General features: G+C 46.2%; 1 protein-coding gene across 1 annotated transcript in view; it reads right to left on the reverse strand.

Moving 5' to 3' along the window:
- Positions 1-731: 731 nt before the first annotated feature.
- Positions 732-21,238, reverse strand: part of LOC136543892 (uncharacterized) — a 32,623-nt gene continuing 12,116 nt past the window's right edge. The window contains exons 6-8 of the mRNA XM_066536219.1: positions 3,216-3,571; positions 1,454-1,613; positions 732-1,105 (exon numbers count right to left, since the gene is read on the reverse strand). Coding sequence (XP_066392316.1) covers positions 732-1,105; positions 1,454-1,613; positions 3,216-3,571 — 890 coding nt within the window. The remainder of the gene's footprint in view (positions 1,106-1,453; positions 1,614-3,215; positions 3,572-21,238) is intronic.

Here is a 21,238-nt window from a genome sequence, read left to right on the forward strand (position 1 = left end):
TCCACGTCGCGGCGCATCTGGGGCCAAAAGAAGTGCGCGGCCAAAATCTCCTGTGTCTTGTAAACGCCAAAGTGTCCCATGAGGCCGCCACCATGCGCTTCCTGCAACAGCAAAAGACGAACCGAGCTTGCGGGAATACATAGCTTGTTAGCGCGGAACAAAAACCCATCGGTGACATGGAATTTACCCCATGGTTTACCATCCTTGCAATGCAGCATGATGTCCTTAAAGCCAGGATCATCGGCGTATTGTTCTTTCACAGTTTGTAAACCAAAAATTTTAAAGTCTAACTGGGACAGCATGGTATATCTACGCGACAAAGCATCAGCAATAATGTTGTCTTTCCCGTTCTTGTGTTTGATGATGTAAGGAAAAGACTCTATGAATTCGACCCACTTAGCATGCCGACGGTTCAGATTAGTTTGGCTACGAATATGTTTTAATGCCTCATGATCAGAATGAATTATAAACTCACGAGGCCAAAGATAGTGCTGCCATGTTTGAAGTGTGCGAACCAAAGCGAAAAGCTCCTTATCATAAGTGGAATAATTCAGACTAGCACCGCTTAATTTTTCGCTAAAGTAAGCAACTGGCTTGCCCGCTTGCAGCAAAACACCGCCTAACCCAATACCACTAGCATCGCATTCAAGTTCAAACATCTTATTGAAATCAGGTAGCTGTAGTAAGGGGGCATGTGTCAACTTATCTTTTAGAATGGTGAATGCCTCGTCCTATGCCACACCCCAGGAGAAAGGAACGCCCTTCTTGGTGAGCTCATGCAACGGGGCGGCAATGGAGCTGAAGTCACGCACGAACCGTCGGTAGAAACCTGCAAGCCCAAGAAAACTCCGAATCTGCGTAACTGTTGTTGGCGTGGGCCAGCTCTGGATGGCGTCAATCTTGCTGCTGTCCACCTCAATGCCCTGTGGAGTAACAACATAGCCAAGAAACGAAACACGTTGTGTGTAGAAGTCGCACTTGTCCAAGTTACCAAACAAGCGGGCAGCGCGCAAAGCATCAAAAATAGCATGCAAATGTTCCAAATGCTCTTCCCTAGACTTGCTGTAAATCAGAATATCATCAAAATAAACAACCACAAACAAGCCTATGAAAGGCCTCAAAACTTCATTCATTAAGCGCATAAACGTGCTGGGAGCATTAGTCAGTCCAAACGGCATAACTAACCATTCATATAAGCCAAATTTTGTTTTAAAAGCCGTCTTCCATTCGTCCCCAAGTTTCATTCTAATCTGATGGTACCCGCTACGCAAATCTACCTTGGAGAATATAACAGCACCGCTAAGCTCATCAAGCATATCATCAAGGCGAGGTATAGGATAACGATAACGAATTGTGATATTGTTAATCGCTCGACAATCTACACACATGCGCCAGGTACCATCTTTCTTTGGGACAAGTAGCACAGGAACAGAGCAAGGGCTAAGAGACTCACGAATGTAGCCTTTATCAAGTAGTGCTTGGACTTGGCACTGAATCTCCTTTGTCTCATCAGGATTGGTACGGTACGGGGCGCGGTTTGGAAGCTGGGCGCCCGGGATGAGGTCGATCTGGTGCTCAATGCCACGAATGGGAGGAAGACCTGGTGGTAAGTCCTTCGGAAACACATCGGCAAAGTCCTGCAAAAGCTTAGTAACAGCAGGGGGTATATCCAAAGATGATGCATCATCGAGTGAAACCAGCACATGAGAACATACAAGCGCATAGCAAGGCATCTTATCAACATGTAGTTCATCAAAATCAGCACGCGTAGCAAGTAAAACAGGAGCATGTAGCTTAATTTCTTTAGACATGGCTGGTTGTTGTTGGCATTGTTTTAATGCTTTAGTAGCCCTAGCAATGTCATCTTTCACAATCTGTTCAGGGGTCATTGGATGAAGAATAATTTTCTTGCCCTTAAACAGTAATGAATAATGATTTGTGCGACCATGATGTAAACAATCAGTATCATATTGCCACGGCCTACCAAGCAACAACGAACATGCCTCCATAGGAACAACATCGCAATCAGTATAATCAGAATAAGAACCCATGGAGAAGTGAACACGAACCGAGCGTGTTACCTTGAGTTTGCCACCCTGGTTGAGCCATTGAATGTGGTAGGGATGTGGATGTGGACGCGTTTGGAGAGACAACTTCTCCACCAGATCCGAACTTGCCAAATTGTTGCAACTACCGCCGTCAATGATGATGCGAATGGATCGTTCTTGCACAACGCCTTTGGTGTGGAACAAAGTGTGGCGCTGGTTCTGCTCAGGCTATGCAACTTGTGTACTGAGGACTCGCTGCACAACAAGACTCTCATACTTGTCGGCGTCAGTGGCAGCCACGTGTTCTTCCACATGTCCTGAAACGTCAGCAGCAAGCATAGCATATATAGTTTCATCGGAATCACTAGCGGAAGAATACTCACCATCGTCACGTATAATCAACGTACGCTTGTTGGGGCAGTCCCGTATCATATGCCCATAACCTTTGCAACGATGGCATTGAATGTCCTTTGTGCGGCTAGTGGAAGAGGAGGCGCTCTTATTAACTGAAGGGGGCGCTGGAGGTGGAGCTGCTGCCTTGTCACGTGACGTACTACTAGGTGTATAGGGCGTCGTAGGGGTTGAATGGGTCAAAGTAGTGCGACCTGCAAAAGAGTTAGAATGGGTCCTTGCTCGTCGTCCCTGCACTTCACATTCAGCTTTGCAAGCAAATGCAAACAAAGTAGTAATATCATCGTAGTGCTTATAATCAAGAATATCCTGAATTTCACGGTTCAAACCACCACGAAATCGTGCCATCGCAGCATCATTAGTCTCAACTAAACCACAACGAATCATGCCGGTTTGCAACTCCTGATAATACTCTTCTACAGATTTGGTTCCTTGCTGAAAACGCTGCATTTTATTAAGCAAGTCTCGTGCATAATAGGAAGGAACAAATCGGTGTCGCATGACAGTTTTTAATTGCTCCCAAGTTGTGGGAATGTTATTAGGGTGTTTGCTGCGATGCTCACGCCACCAAATTGATGCGAAATCTGTAAACTCACTAGTAGCAGCCCTAACTTGATATTGTGCAGGAACATCATGACAATGAAATTTCTGATCTACCGCAAGTTCCCAATCAAGATACGCACCCGGATCATATTTGCCATTAAATGAAGGAATTGTGAACTTAATCTTAGTAAATGAGTCGTTTCGATTACGTACCACACGCTCACCACGGCGGTTGCGGTGGCGCCCTCCATGGCGGTCCTGGTCGTCGATCTCGGTATCACCACCATAATCAAAGTCCGCACGTTGATCAGCAAGTTGTTGTACCAACTCATCAAGGCGTGTAGTGAGCGTGGCAAGGCTGGTGGCGTGGGCAGCTTGTGCTTGCTGCATCTCCGCAAGCGTAGCATTTGTGGCCATTTGAGCGTCCTGAAATTGACCCACTTGCTCGTTGGCGATCCTAATCTCCTCTGCCAAGCCCTCCACATGCTCGTTCATCTTGCGATTAAAGTGGTGAATGATGCCTTTAGTGCGTGGGGAGTGAGGCATGGTGTCCTGATCAGCTGGCTCCCCTGACATTGTTAGTGGAAAAACAACGAACACGAAAACAAGTATGTGTCCTAAAGCTAATAGGAAGTGGTGCTGATCAAGGCACTCAAACTAAAGCTGTTATCAAACTCTTACCCGTTCTTACCAAGCTCGCAGGGGTGACTTGCAACCAGCGGTACAACCTTCCAAAGATTGAATGGAGCGATTGCCAGAGGACACAGAGCTTGATCGCTGTAGAAAATTTGTGGAGCTATGGGAAGGCTTCAATTTGTAGCAAGGAGTAGCACAAGCATTCAGCAAAGGCAAAGTTGAATAATCACTCAAAGCTGGTGTTGTGCTGGTCCTAGGCTAGACCATACTAGAGACGTGAGCCCACGCACAAAGATAGACACAGAATTGCAAGAACAAAGAGTAAAAGACAGCGAGTACACACCCTTGGCATCTCTTGTTTTTTTTTTTTGTGTGCGGCTCTTTTTGCACCTTTTGCCTTTTGTTTTTTTTTTTTGGTGCGGCTCTTGTTTTTGTTTTATGCACCTCTAGCCTTTTTCAGTTTGATGACACTGCCAACACGTTGCACAACTCAAAAAGGAAAACAAAAGGAAATCAGGAACTCTTTCCTTTCGTGTAGCCACAGACTGCCTGATCTCGCATGATCTCCTGTGATACGCCCAAAATGAATCGCAAGGCAAGTGAGTATCCGTTGGAAAGGGCACGAAATATGCTTTCCAAATTGTACCTAAACTTCCCAAACGGACTACGGATGCAACAGCTAATGCCTGTGTCCTTGCCGAGATAAATCAAGACCCGAAATAAATTACTTTCCTTTTGTAGGTGGGAAATTGGCGTGCACAAGGGGGTCTATGACGTGGGAAAGATTACAAGAGCATGGAGGACAAAGGAAAAGGAGGATCAAGTGCAAAGATGTGAACTAATACGTGACAGGAACTCAAAACTCTAATGGACTAGACGCCAAGACCAGCAACACGACACAGCGATGCAACCAAAAACTCAACAAAGCAGTAAACTGAATGAAAGATGCAAAGGCTCAAAAGGTCTTGGACAGTGGTTCTAACCTGAAACGTTTTTTTGTTGGCTTTTCTGGTGGATGATAGGACGATGAACAAAACTACAAATAAAGGGATAGATCTCACCGAGCAACCTGAAATTTGATACCACTTGATAGAGCTGGAGTACCCGATCTTTCGGTGAGTGGAGGATAACTACGATTTGGTGGGTGTCGACCCTCGCGATCCGACTACGACGAACAAGTCCGTGGCGCCTTAGCAATCGCTGAACCAACTCCCGATGGTTATTGACCTTGCTGGTGCGAGATCAACCTGATCACGAAGATCAATTCCTGCATGCAATCGAAGAACAAGCAAGAATTTGAGGCGAGCAACCCTGAATATTACTCGAAGGTGGGGTTCTGAATTACACGAAGACGAAGCTTCGGAAGTAGCAATGGCTAACTTAAGCAAAACAAAACCCAAGCCAAAGAGGGGGCGCAGCCCTTGGCTAAATAGGGGGAGGAGGGAGGAAGGAGGACGCCCAGCTTGCCCACAAGGCAAGGAATAGGCGCCCAAACAGCCACACACCATCTCATTGATTCCCTTTCCTGATTTAGATGGTGCAGCACCTTCCTGGTTATTTCTTGACAAAACTAAAAACACATAGGTGGCGCAGCACCTAGACATTATTCTGGGTAGGTTCATCATGAGCATAGATGGCGCATGCACTTAGGAAACTTCTGGTCCTTCATTCTTCAAAATCATCACGAAGTTTAATTCACGTGCACGAGCTCGAGTGATGGGTCCTGGTGGCGCCTGTGCTGGTTCAGTTGGAGTAGCCATTCCCGTGTCGGTGTTGATGTCCTCATCAGTGCTAATCTCGACGCAAGATAGGTGCACGGTTTGCGTGGAATGTACCATTGGCTCAGAAATCATTTTGGACGCACCCGTTGGAACTCCTAGGTGTTGTGGGTCATGTGGAATCTCACTTCTTTCCGTTTGGAGACAATGTTAATGTCGGTGCAAGATAGGTACATGGTTTGCACTAGACGTACCATAGGCTCAACTGGAAGCTCGTTTCGGCCTTTCGGACATGGTGCTAATCTTGACGCAAGATAGGTGTACGGTTTGCGTCAAACGTACCATTGGATCGGAAATCATTTTGGACGCACCCGATAGAACTCCTAGGTGACGTGGGTCATGTGGAATATCACTTCATTCTGTTTGGAGACAGTGTTAGTGTCGGTGCAAGATAGGTGCATGGTTTGTGCTAAACGTACCATAGGCTTATAAATTGTTTTGTACGCACTTGATGTACCACTAGGTGAGGAGGCTCAAGTGGAAGCTCGTTTTGGACTTTTAGATATAGTGGTAATCTTCACGCAAGATAGGTGCACGGTTTGCGTGGAACATACCATTGGCTCAGAAATCAATCAGGACGCACCCGATGGAACTCCTAGGTGATGTGGGTCATGTGGAATCTCACTTCTTTCTGTTTGGAGACAAAGTTAATGTTGGTGCAAGATAGGTGCATGGTTTGCACTAGATGTACCATAGGCTCAACTAGAAGCTCGTTTCGGCCTTTTGGACATGGTGTCAATCTTGACGCAAGAAAGGTGCACGGTTTGCGTCAAACGTACCTTTGGATCAGAAATTATTTTAGACGCACCCAATGGAACTCCTAGGTGACATGGGTCTTGTGGAATCTCACTTCATTCTGTTTGCAGACAGTGTTAGTGTCGGTGCAAGATAGGTGCATGGTATGCGCTAGATGTACCATAGGCTTACAAATCATTTTGGACGCACCTGATGGAACTCCTACGTGACGTGGGTCATGCGGAATATAGCTTCTTTCTGTTTGGAGACAGTGTTAGTGTCGGTTAGGTGACGTGGGTCTTGTGAAATCTCACTTCATTCCATTTGGAGATAGTTTTATTGTCGGTGCAAGATGGGTGCATGGTTTGCGCTAGATGTACCATAGGCTTACAAATCATTTTGGACGCACCCAATGGAACTCCTAGGTGACGTGGGGCATGTGGAATCTCGCTTCTTTCCATTTGGAGACAGTGTTGGTTTCGGTTAGGTGACGTGGGTCTTGTGGAATCTCACTTCATTCTGTTTGGAGACAGTGTTAGTATCGGTGCAAGATGGGTGCATGGCTTGCGCTAGATGTACCATAGGCTTACAAATCGTTTTGGACGCACCCGATGGAACTCCTAGGTGACGTGGGTCTTGTGGAATATCGCTTCTTTCCATTTGGAGATTGTGTTGGTGTCGGTGCAAGATTGGTGCATGGTTTGTGCTAGACATACCATAGGCTTATAAATTGTTTTGCACACGCTCGATGGTACCACTAGGTGATGAGGCTCAAGTGGAAGCTCGTTTCGGACTTTCGGATATAGTGCTAATCTCGACGCAAGATAGGTGCATGGTTTGCGTGGAATGTACCATTGGCTCAGAAATCATTTTGGACGCACCCGTTGGAACTCCTAGGTGTTGTGGGTCATGTGGAATCTCACTTCTTTCTGTTTAGAGACAATGCTAATGTCGGTGCAAGATAGGTACATGGTTTGCACTAGACGTACCATAGGCTCAACTGGAAGCTCGTTTCGGCCTTTCGGACATGGTGCTAATCTTGACGCAAGAAAGGTGCACGGTTTGCGTCAAACGTACCATTGGATCGGAAATCATTTTGGACACACCCGATGGAACTCCTAGGTGACGTGGGTCATGTGGAATCTCACTTCATTCTGTTTGGAGACTGTGTTAGTGTTGGTGCAAGATAGGTGCATGGTTTGTGCTAGATGTACCATAGGCTTAAAAATCATTTTGGATGCAACCGATGGAACTCCTAGGTGACGTGGGTCATGTGGAATATAGCTTCTTTCTGTTTGGAGACAGTGTTGGTGTCGGTTAGGTGACGTGGGTCTTGTGGAATCTCACTTCATTCCATTTGGAGTCAGTTTTAGTGTCGGTGCAAGATGGGTGCATGGTTTGCGCTTGATGTACCATAGGCTTACAAATCATTTTGGACGCACCCGATGGAACTCCTAGGTGACGTGGGTCATGTGGAATCTCGCTTCTTTCCATTTGGAGACAGTGTTGGTGTCGGTTAGGTGACATGGGTCTTGTGGAATCTCACTTCATTCTGTTTGGAGATAGTGTTAGTGTCGGTGCAAGATGGGTGCATGGCTTGCGCTAGATGTACCATAGGCTTACAAATCATTTTGGACACAACCGATGAAACTCCTAGGTGATATGGGTCAAGTGGAATATCGCTTCTTTCCATTTGGAGACAGTGTTGGTGTCGGTTAGGAGACATGGGTCTTGTGGATTCTCACTTCATTCTGTTTGGAGACAGTGTTAGATTCGGTGCAAGATGGGTGCATGGCTTGCACTAGATGTACCTTAGGCTTACAAATCATTTTGGACGCACCCGATGTAACTCCTAGGTGATGTGGGTCATGTGGAATCTCACTTCTTTCCATTTGGAGATTGTGTTGGTGTCGGTGCAAGATTGGTGCATGGTTTGCGCTAGATGTACCATAGGCTTATAAATCGTTTTGCATGCGCTCGACGGTACCACTAGGTGACGAGGCTCAAGTGGAAGCTCATTTTGGACTTTTGGATATAGTGCTAATCTCGACGCAAGATAGGTGCACGGTTTGCGTGGAATGTACCATTGGCTCAGAAATCATTTTGGACGCACCCGTTGGAACTCCTAGGTGTTGTGGGTCATGTGGAATCTCACTTCTTTCTGTTTGGAGACAATGTTAATGTCGGTGCAAGATAGGTACATGGTTTGCACTAGACGTACCATAGGCTCAACTGGAAGCTCGTTTTGGCCTTTCGGACATGGTGCTAATCTTGACTCAAGAAAGGTGCACGGTTTGCGTCAAACATACCATTGGATTGGAAATCATTTTGGACACACCCGATGGAACTCCTAGGTGACGTGGGTCATGTGGAATCTCACTTCATTCTGTTTGGAGACAGTGTTAGTGTTGGTGCAAGATTGGTGTATGGTTTGTGCTAGATGTACCATAGGTTTACAAATCATTTTGGACGCAACCGATGGAACTCCGAGGTGACGTGGGTCATGTGGAATATCGCTTCTTTCCGTTTGGAGACAGTGTTGGTGTCGGTTAGGTGACATGGGTCATGTGGAATCTCACTTCATTCCGTTTGAAGACAGTGTTAGTGTCGGTGCAAGATAGGTGCATGGTTTGTGCTAGACGTACCATAGGCTTATAAATTGTTTTGTACGCACTCGATGTACCACTAGGTGACGAGGCTCAAGTGGAAGCTCATTTTGGACTTTTAGATATAGTGTAATCTTGACGCAAGATAGGTGCACGGTTTGCGTGGAACATACCATTTTCTCAGAAATCATTTAGGACGCAGCCGATGGAACTCCTAGGTGATGTGGGTCATGTGGAATCTCACTTCTTTCCGTTTGGAGACAGAGTTAATGTCGGTGCAAGATAGGTGCATGGTTTGTGCTAAACGTACCATAGGCTTATAAATTGTTTTGTACGCACTTGATGTACCACTAGGTGAGGAGGCTCAAGTGGAAGCTCGTTTTGGACTTTTAGATATAGTGGTAATCTTCACGCAAGATAGGTGCACGGTTTGCGTGGAACATACCATTGGCTCAGAAATCAATCAGGACGCACCCGATGGAACTCCTAGGTGATGTGGGTCATGTGGAATCTCACTTCTTTCTGTTTGGAGACAAAGTTAATGTTGGTGCAAGATAGGTGCATGGTTTGCACTAGATGTACCATAGGCTCAACTAGAAGCTCGTTTCGGCCTTTTGGACATGGTGTCAATCTTGACGCAAGAAAGGTGCACGATTTGCGTCAAACGTACCTTTGGATCAGAAATTATTTTAGACGCACCCAATGGAACTCCTAGGTGACATGGGTCTTGTGGAATCTCACTTCATTCTGTTTGCAGACAGTGTTAGTGTCGGTGCAAGATAGGTGCATGGTATGCGCTAGATGTACCATAGGCTTACAAATCATTTTGGACGCACCTGATGGAACTCCTACGTGACGTGGGTCATGTGGAATATAGCTTCTTTCTGTTTGGAGACAGTGTTAGTGTCGGTTAGGTGACGTGGGTCTTGTGAAATCTCACTTCATTCCATTTGGAGATAGTTTTATTGTCGGTGCAAGATGGGTGCATGGTTTGCGCTAGATGTACCATAGGCTTACAAATCATTTTGGACGCACCCAATGGAACTCCTAGGTGACGTGGGGCATGTGGAATCTCGCTTCTTTCCATTTGGAGACAGTGTTGGTTTCGGTTAGGTGACGTGGGTCTTGTGGAATCTCACTTCATTCTGTTTGGAGACAGTGTTAGTATCGGTGCAAGATGGGTGCATGGCTTGCGCTAGATGTACCATAGGCTTACAAATCGTTTTGGACGCACCCGATGGAACTCCTAGGTGACGTGGGTCTTGTGGAATATCGCTTCTTTCCATTTGGAGATTGTGTTGGTGTCGGTGCAAGATTGGTGCATGGTTTGTGCTAGACATACCATAGGCTTATAAATTGTTTTGCACACGCTCGATGGTACCACTAGGTGATGAGGCTCAAGTGGAAGCTCGTTTTGGACTTTCGGATATAGTGCTAATCTCGACGCAAGATAGGTGCATGGTTTGCGTGGAATGTACCATTGGCTCAGAAATCATTTTGGACGCACCCGTTGGAACTCCTAGGTGTTGTGGGTCATGTGGAATCTCACTTCTTTCTGTTTAGAGACAATGCTAATGTCGGTGCAAGATAGGTACATGGTTTGCACTAGACGTACCATAGGCTCAACTGGAAGCTCGTTTCGGCCTTTCGGACATGGTGCTAATCTTGACGCAAGAAAGGTGCACGGTTTGCGTCAAACGTACCATTGGATCGGAAATCATTTTGGACACACCCGATGGAACTCCTAGGTGACGTGGGTCATGTGGAATCTCACTTCATTCTGTTTGGAGACTGTGTTAGTGTTGGTGCAAGATAGGTGCATGGTTTGTGCTAGATGTACCATAGGCTTAAAAATCATTTTGGATGCAACCGATGGAACTCCTAGGTGACGTGGGTCATGTGGAATATAGCTTCTTTCTGTTTGGAGACAGTGTTGGTGTCGGTTAGGTGACGTGGGTCTTGTGGAATCTCACTTCATTCCATTTGGAGTCAGTTTTAGTGTCGGTGCAAGATGGGTGCATGGTTTGCGCTTGATGTACCATAGGCTTACAAATCATTTTGGACGCACCCGATGGAACTCCTAGGTGACGTGGGTCATGTGGAATCTCGCTTCTTTCCATTTGGAGACAGTGTTGGTGTCGGTTAGGTGACATGGGTCTTGTGGAATCTCACTTCATTCTGTTTGGAGATAGTGTTAGTGTCGGTGCAAGATGGGTGCATGGCTTGCGCTAGATGTACCATAGGCTTACAAATCATTTTGGACACAACCGATGAAACTCCTAGGTGATATGGGTCAAGTGGAATATCGCTTCTTTCCATTTGGAGACAGTGTTGGTGTCGGTTAGGAGACATGGGTCTTGTGGATTCTCACTTCATTCTGTTTGGAGACAGTGTTAGATTCGGTGCAAGATGGGTGCATGGCTTGCACTAGATGTACCTTAGGCTTACAAATCATTTTGGACGCACCCGATGTAACTCCTAGGTGATGTGGGTCATGTGGAATCTCACTTCTTTCCATTTGGAGATTGTGTTGGTGTCGGTGCAAGATTGGTGCATGGTTTGCGCTAGATGTACCATAGGCTTATAAATCGTTTTGCATGCGCTCGACGGTACCACTAGGTGACGAGGCTCAAGTGGAAGCTCATTTTGGACTTTTGGATATAGTGCTAATCTCGATGCAAGATAGGTGCACGGTTTGCGTGGAATGTACCATTGGCTCAGAAATCATTTTGGACGCACCCGTTGGAACTCCTAGGTGTTGTGGGTCATGTGGAATCTCACTTCTTTCTGTTTGGAGACAATGTTAATGTCGGTGCAAGATAGGTACATGGTTTGCACTAGACGTACCATAGGCTCAACTGGAAGCTCGTTTTGGCCTTTCGGACATGGTGCTAATCTTGACTCAAGAAAGGTGCACGGTTTGCGTCAAACATACCATTGGATTGGAAATCATTTTGGACACACCCGATGGAACTCCTAGGTGACGTGGGTCATGTGGAATCTCACTTCATTCTGTTTGGAGACAGTGTTAGTGTTGGTGCAAGATTGGTGTATGGTTTGTGCTAGATGTACCATAGGTTTACAAATCATTTTGGACGCAACCGATGGAACTCCGAGGTGACGTGGGTCATGTGGAATATCGCTTCTTTCCGTTTGGAGACAGTGTTGGTGTCGGTTAGGTGACATGGGTCATGTGGAATCTCACTTCATTCCGTTTGAAGACAGTGTTAGTGTCGGTGCAAGATAGGTGCATGGTTTGTGCTAGACGTACCATAGGCTTATAAATTGTTTTGTACGCACTCGATGTACCACTAGGTGACGAGGCTCAAGTGGAAGCTCATTTTGGACTTTTAGATATAGTGTAATCTTGACGCAAGATAGGTGCACGGTTTGCGTGGAACATACCATTTTCTCAGAAATCATTTAGGACGCAGCCGATGGAACTCCTAGGTGATGTGGGTCATGTGGAATCTCACTTCTTTCCGTTTGGAGACAGAGTTAATGTCGGTGCAAGATAGGTGCATGGTTTGCACTAGACGTACCATAGGCTCTACTGGAAGCTCGTTTCGGCCTTTCGGACATGGTGCTAATCTTGATGGAAGAAAGGTGCACAGTTTGTGTCAAACGTACCTTTGGATCAGAAATTATTTTGGACGCACCTAATGGAACTCCTAGGTGACGTGGGTCTCGTGGAATCTCACTTCATTCCGTTTGTAGACAGTGTTAGTGTCGGTGCAAGATAGGTGCATGGTTTGCGCTAGATGTACCATAGGCTTACAAATCATTTTGGATGCACTTGATGGAACTCCTAGGTGACGTGGGTCATGTGGAATATAGCTTCTTTCTGTTTGGAGACAGTGTTGGTGTCGGTTAGGTGACGTGGGTCTTGTGGAATCTCACTTAATTCCATTTGGAGACAGTTTTAGTGTCGGTGCAAGATGGGTGCATGGTTTGCGCTAGATGTACCATTGGCTTACAAATCGTTTTGGACGCAACCGATGGAACTCATAGGTGACGTGGGTCATGTGGAATCTCGCTTCTTTCCATTTGGAGACAGTGTTGGTTTCAGTTAGGTGACGTGGGTCTTGTGGAATCTCACTTCATTCTGTTTGGAGATAGTGTTAGTGTCGGTGCAAGATGGGTGCATGGCTTGCGCTAGATGTACCATAGGCTTACAAATCATTTTGGACGCAACCGATGGAACTCCTAGGTGATGTGGGTCATGTGGAATATCGCTTCTTTCCGTTTGGAGACAGTGTTGGTGTCGGTTAGGTGACATGGGTCTTGTGGATTCTCACTTCATTCTGTTTGGAGACAGTGTTAGATTCGGTGCAAGATGGGTGCATGGCTTGCACTAGATGTACCATAGGCTTACAAATCATTTTGGACTCACCCGATGTAACTCCTAGGTGACGTGGGTCATGTGGAATCTCACTTCTTTCCATTTGGAGATTGTGTTGGTGTTGGTGCAAGATTGGTGCATGGTTTGCGCTAGACGTACCATAGGCTTATAAATCGTTTTGCACGCGCTCGATGGTACCACTAGGTGACAAGGCTCAAGTGGAAGCTCGTTTTGGACTTTTGGATATAGTGCTAATCTCGACGCAAGATAGGTGCACGGTTTGCGTGGAATGTACCATTGGCTCAGAAATCGTTTTGGACGCACCCGTTGGAACTACTAGGTGTTGTGGGTCATGTGGAATCTCACTTCTTTCTGTTTGGAGACAATGTTAATGTCGGTGCAAGATAGGTACATGGTTTGCACTAGACGTACCATAGGCTCAACTGGAAGCTCGTTTCGGCCTTTCGAGCTTGGTGCTAATCTTGACGCAAGAAAGGTGCACGGTTTGCGTCAAACATACCATTGGATCGGAAATCATTTTGGACACACCCGATGGAACTCCTAGGTGACGTGGGTCATGTGGAATCTCACTTAATTCTGTTTGGAGACAGTGTTAGTGTTGGTGCAAGATAGGTGCATGGTTTGTGCTAGATGTACCATAGGCTTACAAATCATTTTGGACGCAACCGATGGAACTCCTAGGTGACGTGGGTCATGTGGAATATCGCTTCTTTCCGTTTGGAGATAGTGTTGGTGTTGGTTAGGTGACGTGGGTCATGTGGAATATCACTTCATTCTGTTTGGAGACAGTGTTAGTGTCGGTGCAAGATAGGTGCATGGTTTGCGCTAGACATACCATAGGCTTATAAATTGTTTTGTACGCACTCGATGTACCACTAGGTGACGAGGCTCAAGTGGAAGCTCGTTTTGGACTTTTAGATATAGTGGTAATCTTGACGCAAGATAGGTGCACGGTTTGCGTGGAACATACCATTGGCTCAGAAATCATTTAGGACGCAGCCGATGGAACTCCTAGGTGATGTGGGTCATGTGGAATCTCACTTCTTTCCGTTTGGAGACAGAGTTAATGTCGGTGCAAGATAGGTGCATGGTTTGCACTAGACGTACCATAGGCTCTACTGGAAGCTCGTTTCGGCCTTTCGGACATGGTGCTAATCTTGACGGAAGAAAGGTGCACGGTTTGCGTCAAACGTACCTTTGGATCGGAAATTATTTTGGACGCACCCAATGGAACTCCTAGGTGACATGGGTCTTGTGGAATCTCACTTCATTTTGTTTGCAGACAGTGTTAGTGTCGATGCAAGATAGGTGCATGGTATGCGCTAGATGTACCATAGGCTTACAAATCATTTTGGACACACCTGATGGAACTCCTATGTGACGTGGGTCATGTGGAATATAGCTTCTTTCTGTTTGGAGACAGTGTTAGTGTCGGTTAGGTGACATGGGTCTTGTGAAATCTCACTTCATTCCATTTGGAGATAGTTTTATTGTCGGTGCAAGATGGGTGCATGGTTTGCGCTAGATGTACCATAGGCTTACAAATCGTTTTGGATGCACCCAATGGAACTCCTAGGTGACGTGGGGCATGTGGAATCTCGCTTCTTTCCATTTGGAGACAGTGTTGGTTTCGGTTAGGTGACGTGGGTCTTGTGGAATCTCACTTCATTTTGTTTGGAGACAGTGTTAGTATCGGTGCAAGATGGGTGCATGGCTTGCGCTAGATGTACCATAGGCTTACAAATCGTTTTGGACGCACCCGATGGAACTCCTAGGTGACGTGGGTCTTGTGGAATATCGCTTCTTTCCATTTGGAGATTGTGTTGGTGTCGGTGCAAGATTGGTGCATGGTTTGTGCTAGACATACCATAGGCTTATAAATCGTTTTGCACACGCTCGATGGTACCACTAGGTGATGAGGCTCAAGTGGAAGCTCGTTTCGGACTTTCGGATATAGTGCTAATCTCGACGCAAGATAGGTGCATGGTTTGCGTGGAATGTACCATTGGCTCAGAAATCATTTTGGACGCACCCGTTGGAACTCCTAGGTGTTGTGGGTCATGTGGAATCTCACTTCTTTCTGTTTAGAGACAATGCTAATGTCGGTGCAAGATAGGTACATGGTTTGCACTAGACGTACCATAGGCTCAACTGGAAGCTCGTTTCGGCCTTTCGGACATGGTGCTAATCTTGACGCAAGAAAGGTGCACGGTTTGCGTCAAACGTACCATTGGATCGGAAATCATTTTGGACACACCCGATGGAACTCCTAGGTGACGTGGGTCATGTGGAATCTCACTTCATTCTGTTTGGAGACTGTGTTAGTGTTGGTGCAAGATAGGTGCATGGTTTGTGCTAGATGTACCATAGGCTTACAAATCATTTTGGACGCAACCGATGGAACTCCTAGGTGACATGGGTCATGTGGAATATAGCTTCTTTCTGTTTGGAGACAGTGTTGGTGTCGGTTAGGTGACGTGGGTCTTGTGGAATCTCACTTCATTCCATTTGGAGTCAGTTTTAGTGTCGGTGCAAGATGGGTGCATGGTTTGCGCTTGATGTACCATAGGCTTACAAATCATTTTGGACGCACCCGATGGACCTCCTAGGTGACGTGGGTCATGTGGAATCTCGCTTCTTTCCATTTGGAGACAGTGTTGGTGTCGGTTAGGTGACATGGGTCTTGTGGAATCTCACTTCATTCTGTTTGGAGATAGTGTTAGTGTCGGTGCAAGATGGGTGCATGGCTTGCGCTAGATGTACCATAGGCTTACAAATCATTTTGGACACAACCGATGAAACTCCTAGGTGATGTGGGTCAAGTGGAATATCGCTTCTTTCCATTTGGAGACAGTGTTGGTGTCGGTTAGGAGACATGGGTCTTGTGGATTCTCACTTCATTCTGTTTGGAGACAGTGTTAGATTCGGTGCAAGATGGGTGCATGGCTTGCACTAGATGTACCTTAGGCTTACAAATCATTTTGGACGCCCCCGATGTAACTCCTAGGTGATGTGGGTCATGTGGAATCTCACTTCTTTCCATTTGGAGATTGTGTTGGTGTCGGTGCAAGATTGGTGCATGGTTTGCGCTAGATGTACCATAGGCTTATAAATCGTTTTGCATGCGCTCGACGGTACCACTAGGTGATGAGGCTCAAGTGGAAGCTCATTTTGGACTTTTGGATATAGTGCTAATCTCGACGCAAGATAGGTGCACGGTTTGCGTGGAATGTACCATTGGCTCAGAAATCATTTTGGACGCACCCGTTGGAACTCCTAGGTGTTGTGGGTCATGTGGAATCTCACTTCTTTCTGTTTGGAGACAATGTTAATGTCGGTGCAAGATAGGTACATGGTTTGCACTAGACGTACCATAGGCTCAACTGGAAGCTCGTTTTGGCCTTTCGGACATGGTGCTAATCTTGACTCAAGAAAGGTGCACGGTTTGCGTCAAACATACCATTGGATTGGAAATCATTTTGGACACACCCGATGGAACTCCTAGGTGACGTGGGTCATGTGGAATCTCACTTCATTCTGTTTGGAGACAGTGTTAGTGTTGGTGCAAGATAGGTGTATGGTTTGTGCTAGATGTACCATAGGTTTACAAATCATTTTGGACGCAACCGATGGAACTCTGAGGTGACGTGGGTCATGTGGAATATCGCTTCTTTCCGTTTGGAGACAGTGTTGGTGTCGGTTAGGTGACATGGGTCATGTGGAATCTCACTTCATTCCGTTTGAAGACAGTGTTAGTGTCGGTGCAAGATAGGTGCATGGTTTGTGCTAGACGTACCATAGGCTTATAAATTGTTTTGTACGCACTCGATGTACCACTAGGTGACGAGGCTCAAGTGGAAGCTCGTTTTGGACTTTTAGATATAGTGGTAATCTTGACGCAAGATAGGTGCACGGTTTGCGTGGAACATACCATTTTCTCAGAAATCATTTAGGACGCAGCCGATGGAACTCCTAGGTGATGTGGGTCATGTGGAATCTCACTTCTTTCCGTTTGGAGACAGAGTTAATGTCGGTGCAAGATAGGTGCATGGTTTGCACTAGACGTACCATAGGCTCTACTGGAAGCTCGTTTTGGCCTTTCGGACATGGTGCTAATCTTGACGGAAGAAAGGTGCACGGTTTGTGTCAAACGTACCTTTGGATCAGAAATTATTTTGGACGCACCTAATGGAACTCCTAGGTGACGTGGGTCTCGTGGAATCTCACTTCATTCCGTTTGTAGACAGTGTTAGTGTCGGTGCAAGATAGGTGCATGGTTTGCGCTAGATGTACCATAGGCTTACAAATCATTTTGGATGCACTTGATGGAACTCCTAGGTGACGTGGGTCATGTGGAATATAGCTTCTTTCTGTTTGGAGACAGTGTTGGTGTCGGTTAGGTGACGTGGGTCTTGTGGAATCTCACTTCATTCCATTTGGAGACAGTTTTAGTGTCGGTGCAAGATGGGTGCATGGTTTGCGCTAGATGTACCATTGGCTTACAAATTGTTTTGGACGCAACCGATGGAACTCGTAGGTGACGTGGGTCATGTGGAATCTCGCTTCTTTCCATTTGGAGACAGTGTTGGTTTCAGTTAGGTGACGTGGGTCTTGTGGAATCTCACTTCATTCTGTTTGGAGATAGTGTTAGTGTCGGTGCAAGATGGGTGCATGGCTTGCGCTAGATGTACCATAGGCTTACAAATCATTTTGGACGCAACCGATGGAACTCCTAGGTGATGTGGGTCATGTGGAATATCGCTTCTTTCCGTTTGGAGACAGTGTTGGTGTCGGTTAGGTGACATGGGTCTTGTGGATTCTCACTTCATTCTGTTTGGAGACAGTGTTAGATTCGGTGCAAGATGGGTGCATGGCTTGCACTAGATGTACCATAGGCTTACAAATCATTTTGGACTCACCCGATGTAACTCCTAGGTGACGTGGGTCATGTGGAATCTCACTTCTTTCCATTTGGAGATTGTGTTGGTGTTGGTGCAAGATTGGTGCATGGTTTGCGCTAGACGTACCATAGGCTTATAAATCGTTTTGCACGCGCTCGATGGTACCACTAGGTGACAAGGCTCAAGTGGAAGCTCGTTTTGGACTTTTGGATATAGTGCTAATCTCGACGCAAGATAGGTGCACGGTTTGCGTGGAATGTACCATTGGCTCAGAAATCGTTTTGGACGCACCTGTTGGAACTACTAGGTGTTGTGGGTCATGTGGAATCTCACTTCTTTCTGTTTGGAGACAATGTTAATGTCGGTGCAAGATAGGTACATGGTTTGCACTAGACGTACCATAGGCTCAACTGGAAGCTCGTTTCGGCCTTTCGAGCTTGGTGCTAATCTTGACGCAAGAAAGGTGCACGGTTTGCGTCAAACATACCATTGGATCGGAAATCATTTTGGACACACCCGATGGAACTCCTAGGTGACGTGGGTCATGTGGAATCTCACTTAATTCTGTTTGGAGACAGTGTTAGTGTTGGTGCAAGATAGGTGCATGGTTTGTGCTAGATGTACCATAGGCTTACAAATCATTTTGGACGCAACCGATGGAACTCCTAGGTGACGTGGGTCATGTGGAATATCGCTTCTTTCCGTTTGGAGATAGTGTTGGTGTTGGTTAGGTGACGTGGGTCATGTGGAATCTCACTTCATTCCGTTTGAAGACAGTATTAGTGTCGGTGCAAGATAGGTGCATGGTTTGCGCTAGACATACCATAGGCTTATAAATTGTTTTGTACGCACTCGATGTACCACTAGGTGACGAGGCTCAAGTGGAAGCTCGTTTTGGACTTTTAGATATAGTGGTAATCTTGACGCAAGATAGGTGCACGGTTTGCGTGGAACATACCATTGGCTCAGAAATCATTTAGGACGCAGCCGATGGAACTCCTAGGTGATGTGGGTCATGTGGAATCTCACTTCTTTCCGTTTGGAGACAGAGTTAATGTCGGTGCAAGATAGGTGCATGGTTTGCACTAGACGTACCATAGGCTCTACTGGAAGCTCGTTTCGTCCTTTCGGACATGGTGCTAATCTTGATGGAAGAAAGGTGCACGGTTTGTGTCAAACGTACCTTTGGATCGGAAATTATTTTGGACGCACCCAATGGAACTCCTAGGTGACGTGGGTCTTCTGGAATCTCACTTCATTCCATTTGTGGACAGTGTTAGTGTCGGTGCAAGATAGGTGCATGGTTTGCGCTAGATGTACCATAGGCTTACAAATCATTTTGGATGCACTTGATGGAACTCCTAGGTGACGTGGGTCATGTGGAATATAGCTTCTTTCTGTTTGGAGACAGTGTTGGTGTCGGTTAGGTGACGTGGGTCTTGTGGAATCTCAATTCATTCCATTTGGAGACAGTTTTAGTGTCGGTGCAAGATGGGTGCATGGTTTGCGCTAGATGTACCACAGGCTTAAAAATCATTTTGGACGCACCCGATGGAACTCCTAGGTGACGTGGGTCATGTGGAATCTCGCTTCTTTCCATTTGGATACAGTGTTGGTGTTGGTTAGGTGACGTGGGTCTTGTGGAATCTCACTTTATTCTGTTTGGAGATAGTGTTAGTGTCGGTGCAAGATGGGTGCATGGCTTGTGCTAGATGTACCATAGGCTTACAAATCATTTTGGACACAACCGGTGGAACTCCTAGGTGATGTGGGTCATGTGGAATATCGCTTCTTTCCGTTTGGAGACAGTGTTGGTGTTGGTTAGGTGACATGGGTCTTGTGGATTCTCACTTCATTCTGTTTGGAGACAGTGTTAGATTCGGTGCAAGATGGGTGCATGGCTTGCACTAGATGTACCATAGGCTTACAAATCATTTTGGACGCACCCGATGTAACTCTTAGGTGACGTGGGTCATGTGGAATCTCACTTCTTTCCATTTGGAGATTGTGTTGGTGTTGGTGCAAGATTGGTGCTTGGTTTGCGCTAGACGTACCATAGGCTTATAAATCGTTTTGCACGCGCTCGATGGTACCACTAGGTGACAAGGCTCAAGTGGAAGCTCATTTCGGACTTTCAGATATAGTGCTAATCTCGACGCAAGATAGGTGCACGGTTTGCGTGGAATGTACCATTGGCTCAGAAATCGTTTTGGACGCACCCGTTGGAACTCCTAGGTGTTGTGGGTCATGTGGAATCTCACTTCTTTCTATTTGGAGACAATGTTAATGTCGGTGCAAGATAGGTACATGGTTTGCACTAGACGTACCATAGGCTCAACTGGAAGCTTGTTTTGGCCTTTCGGACATGGTGCTAATCTTGACACAAGAAAGGTGCACGGTTTGCGTCAAATGTACCATTGGATCGGAAATCATTTTGGACACACCCGATGGAACTCCTAGGTGACGTGGGTCATGTGGAATCTCACTTAATTCTGTTTGGAGACAGTGTTTGTGTTGGTGCAAGCTAGGTGCATGGTTTGTGCTAGATGTACCATAGGCTTACAAATAATTTTGGACGCAACCGATGGAACTCCAAGGAGACATGGGTCATGTGGAATATCGCTTCTTACTGTTTGGAGACAGTGTTGGTGTCGGTTAGGTGATGTGGGTCATGTGGAATCTCACTTCATTCTGTTTGGAGACAGTGTTAGTGTTGGTGCAAGATAGGTGCATGGTTTGCGCTAGATGTACCATAGGCTTATAAATTGTTTTGTACGCACTCGAAGGTACCACTAGGTGACGAGGCTCAAGTGGAAGCTCGTTTCAGACTTTTAGATATAGTGGTAATCTTGACGCAAGATAGGTGCACGGTTTGCGTGGAACGTACCATTGGCTCAGAAATCATTTAGGACGCACCCGACGGAACTCCTAGGTGATGTGGGTCATGTGGAATCTCACTTCTTTCCGTTTGGAGACAGTGTTAATGTCGGTGCAAGATAGGTGCATAGTTTGCACTAGACGTACCATGGGCTCAACTATAAGCTCGTTTTGGCCTTTCGGACATGGTGTTAATCTTGACGCAAGAAAGGTGCACGGTTTGCGTCAAACATACCTTTGGATCAGAAGTTATTTTGGACGCACCCAATGGAACTCCTAGGTGACGTGGGTCTTGTGGAATCTCACTTCATTCCGGTTGTAGACAGTGTTAGTGTCGGTG

The sequence above is a fragment of the Miscanthus floridulus genome, chromosome 3 (assembly GCF_019320115.1).
Source record: "Miscanthus floridulus cultivar M001 chromosome 3, ASM1932011v1, whole genome shotgun sequence".
In the NCBI taxonomy this organism is placed as follows: Eukaryota; Viridiplantae; Streptophyta; class Magnoliopsida; order Poales; family Poaceae; genus Miscanthus; species Miscanthus floridulus.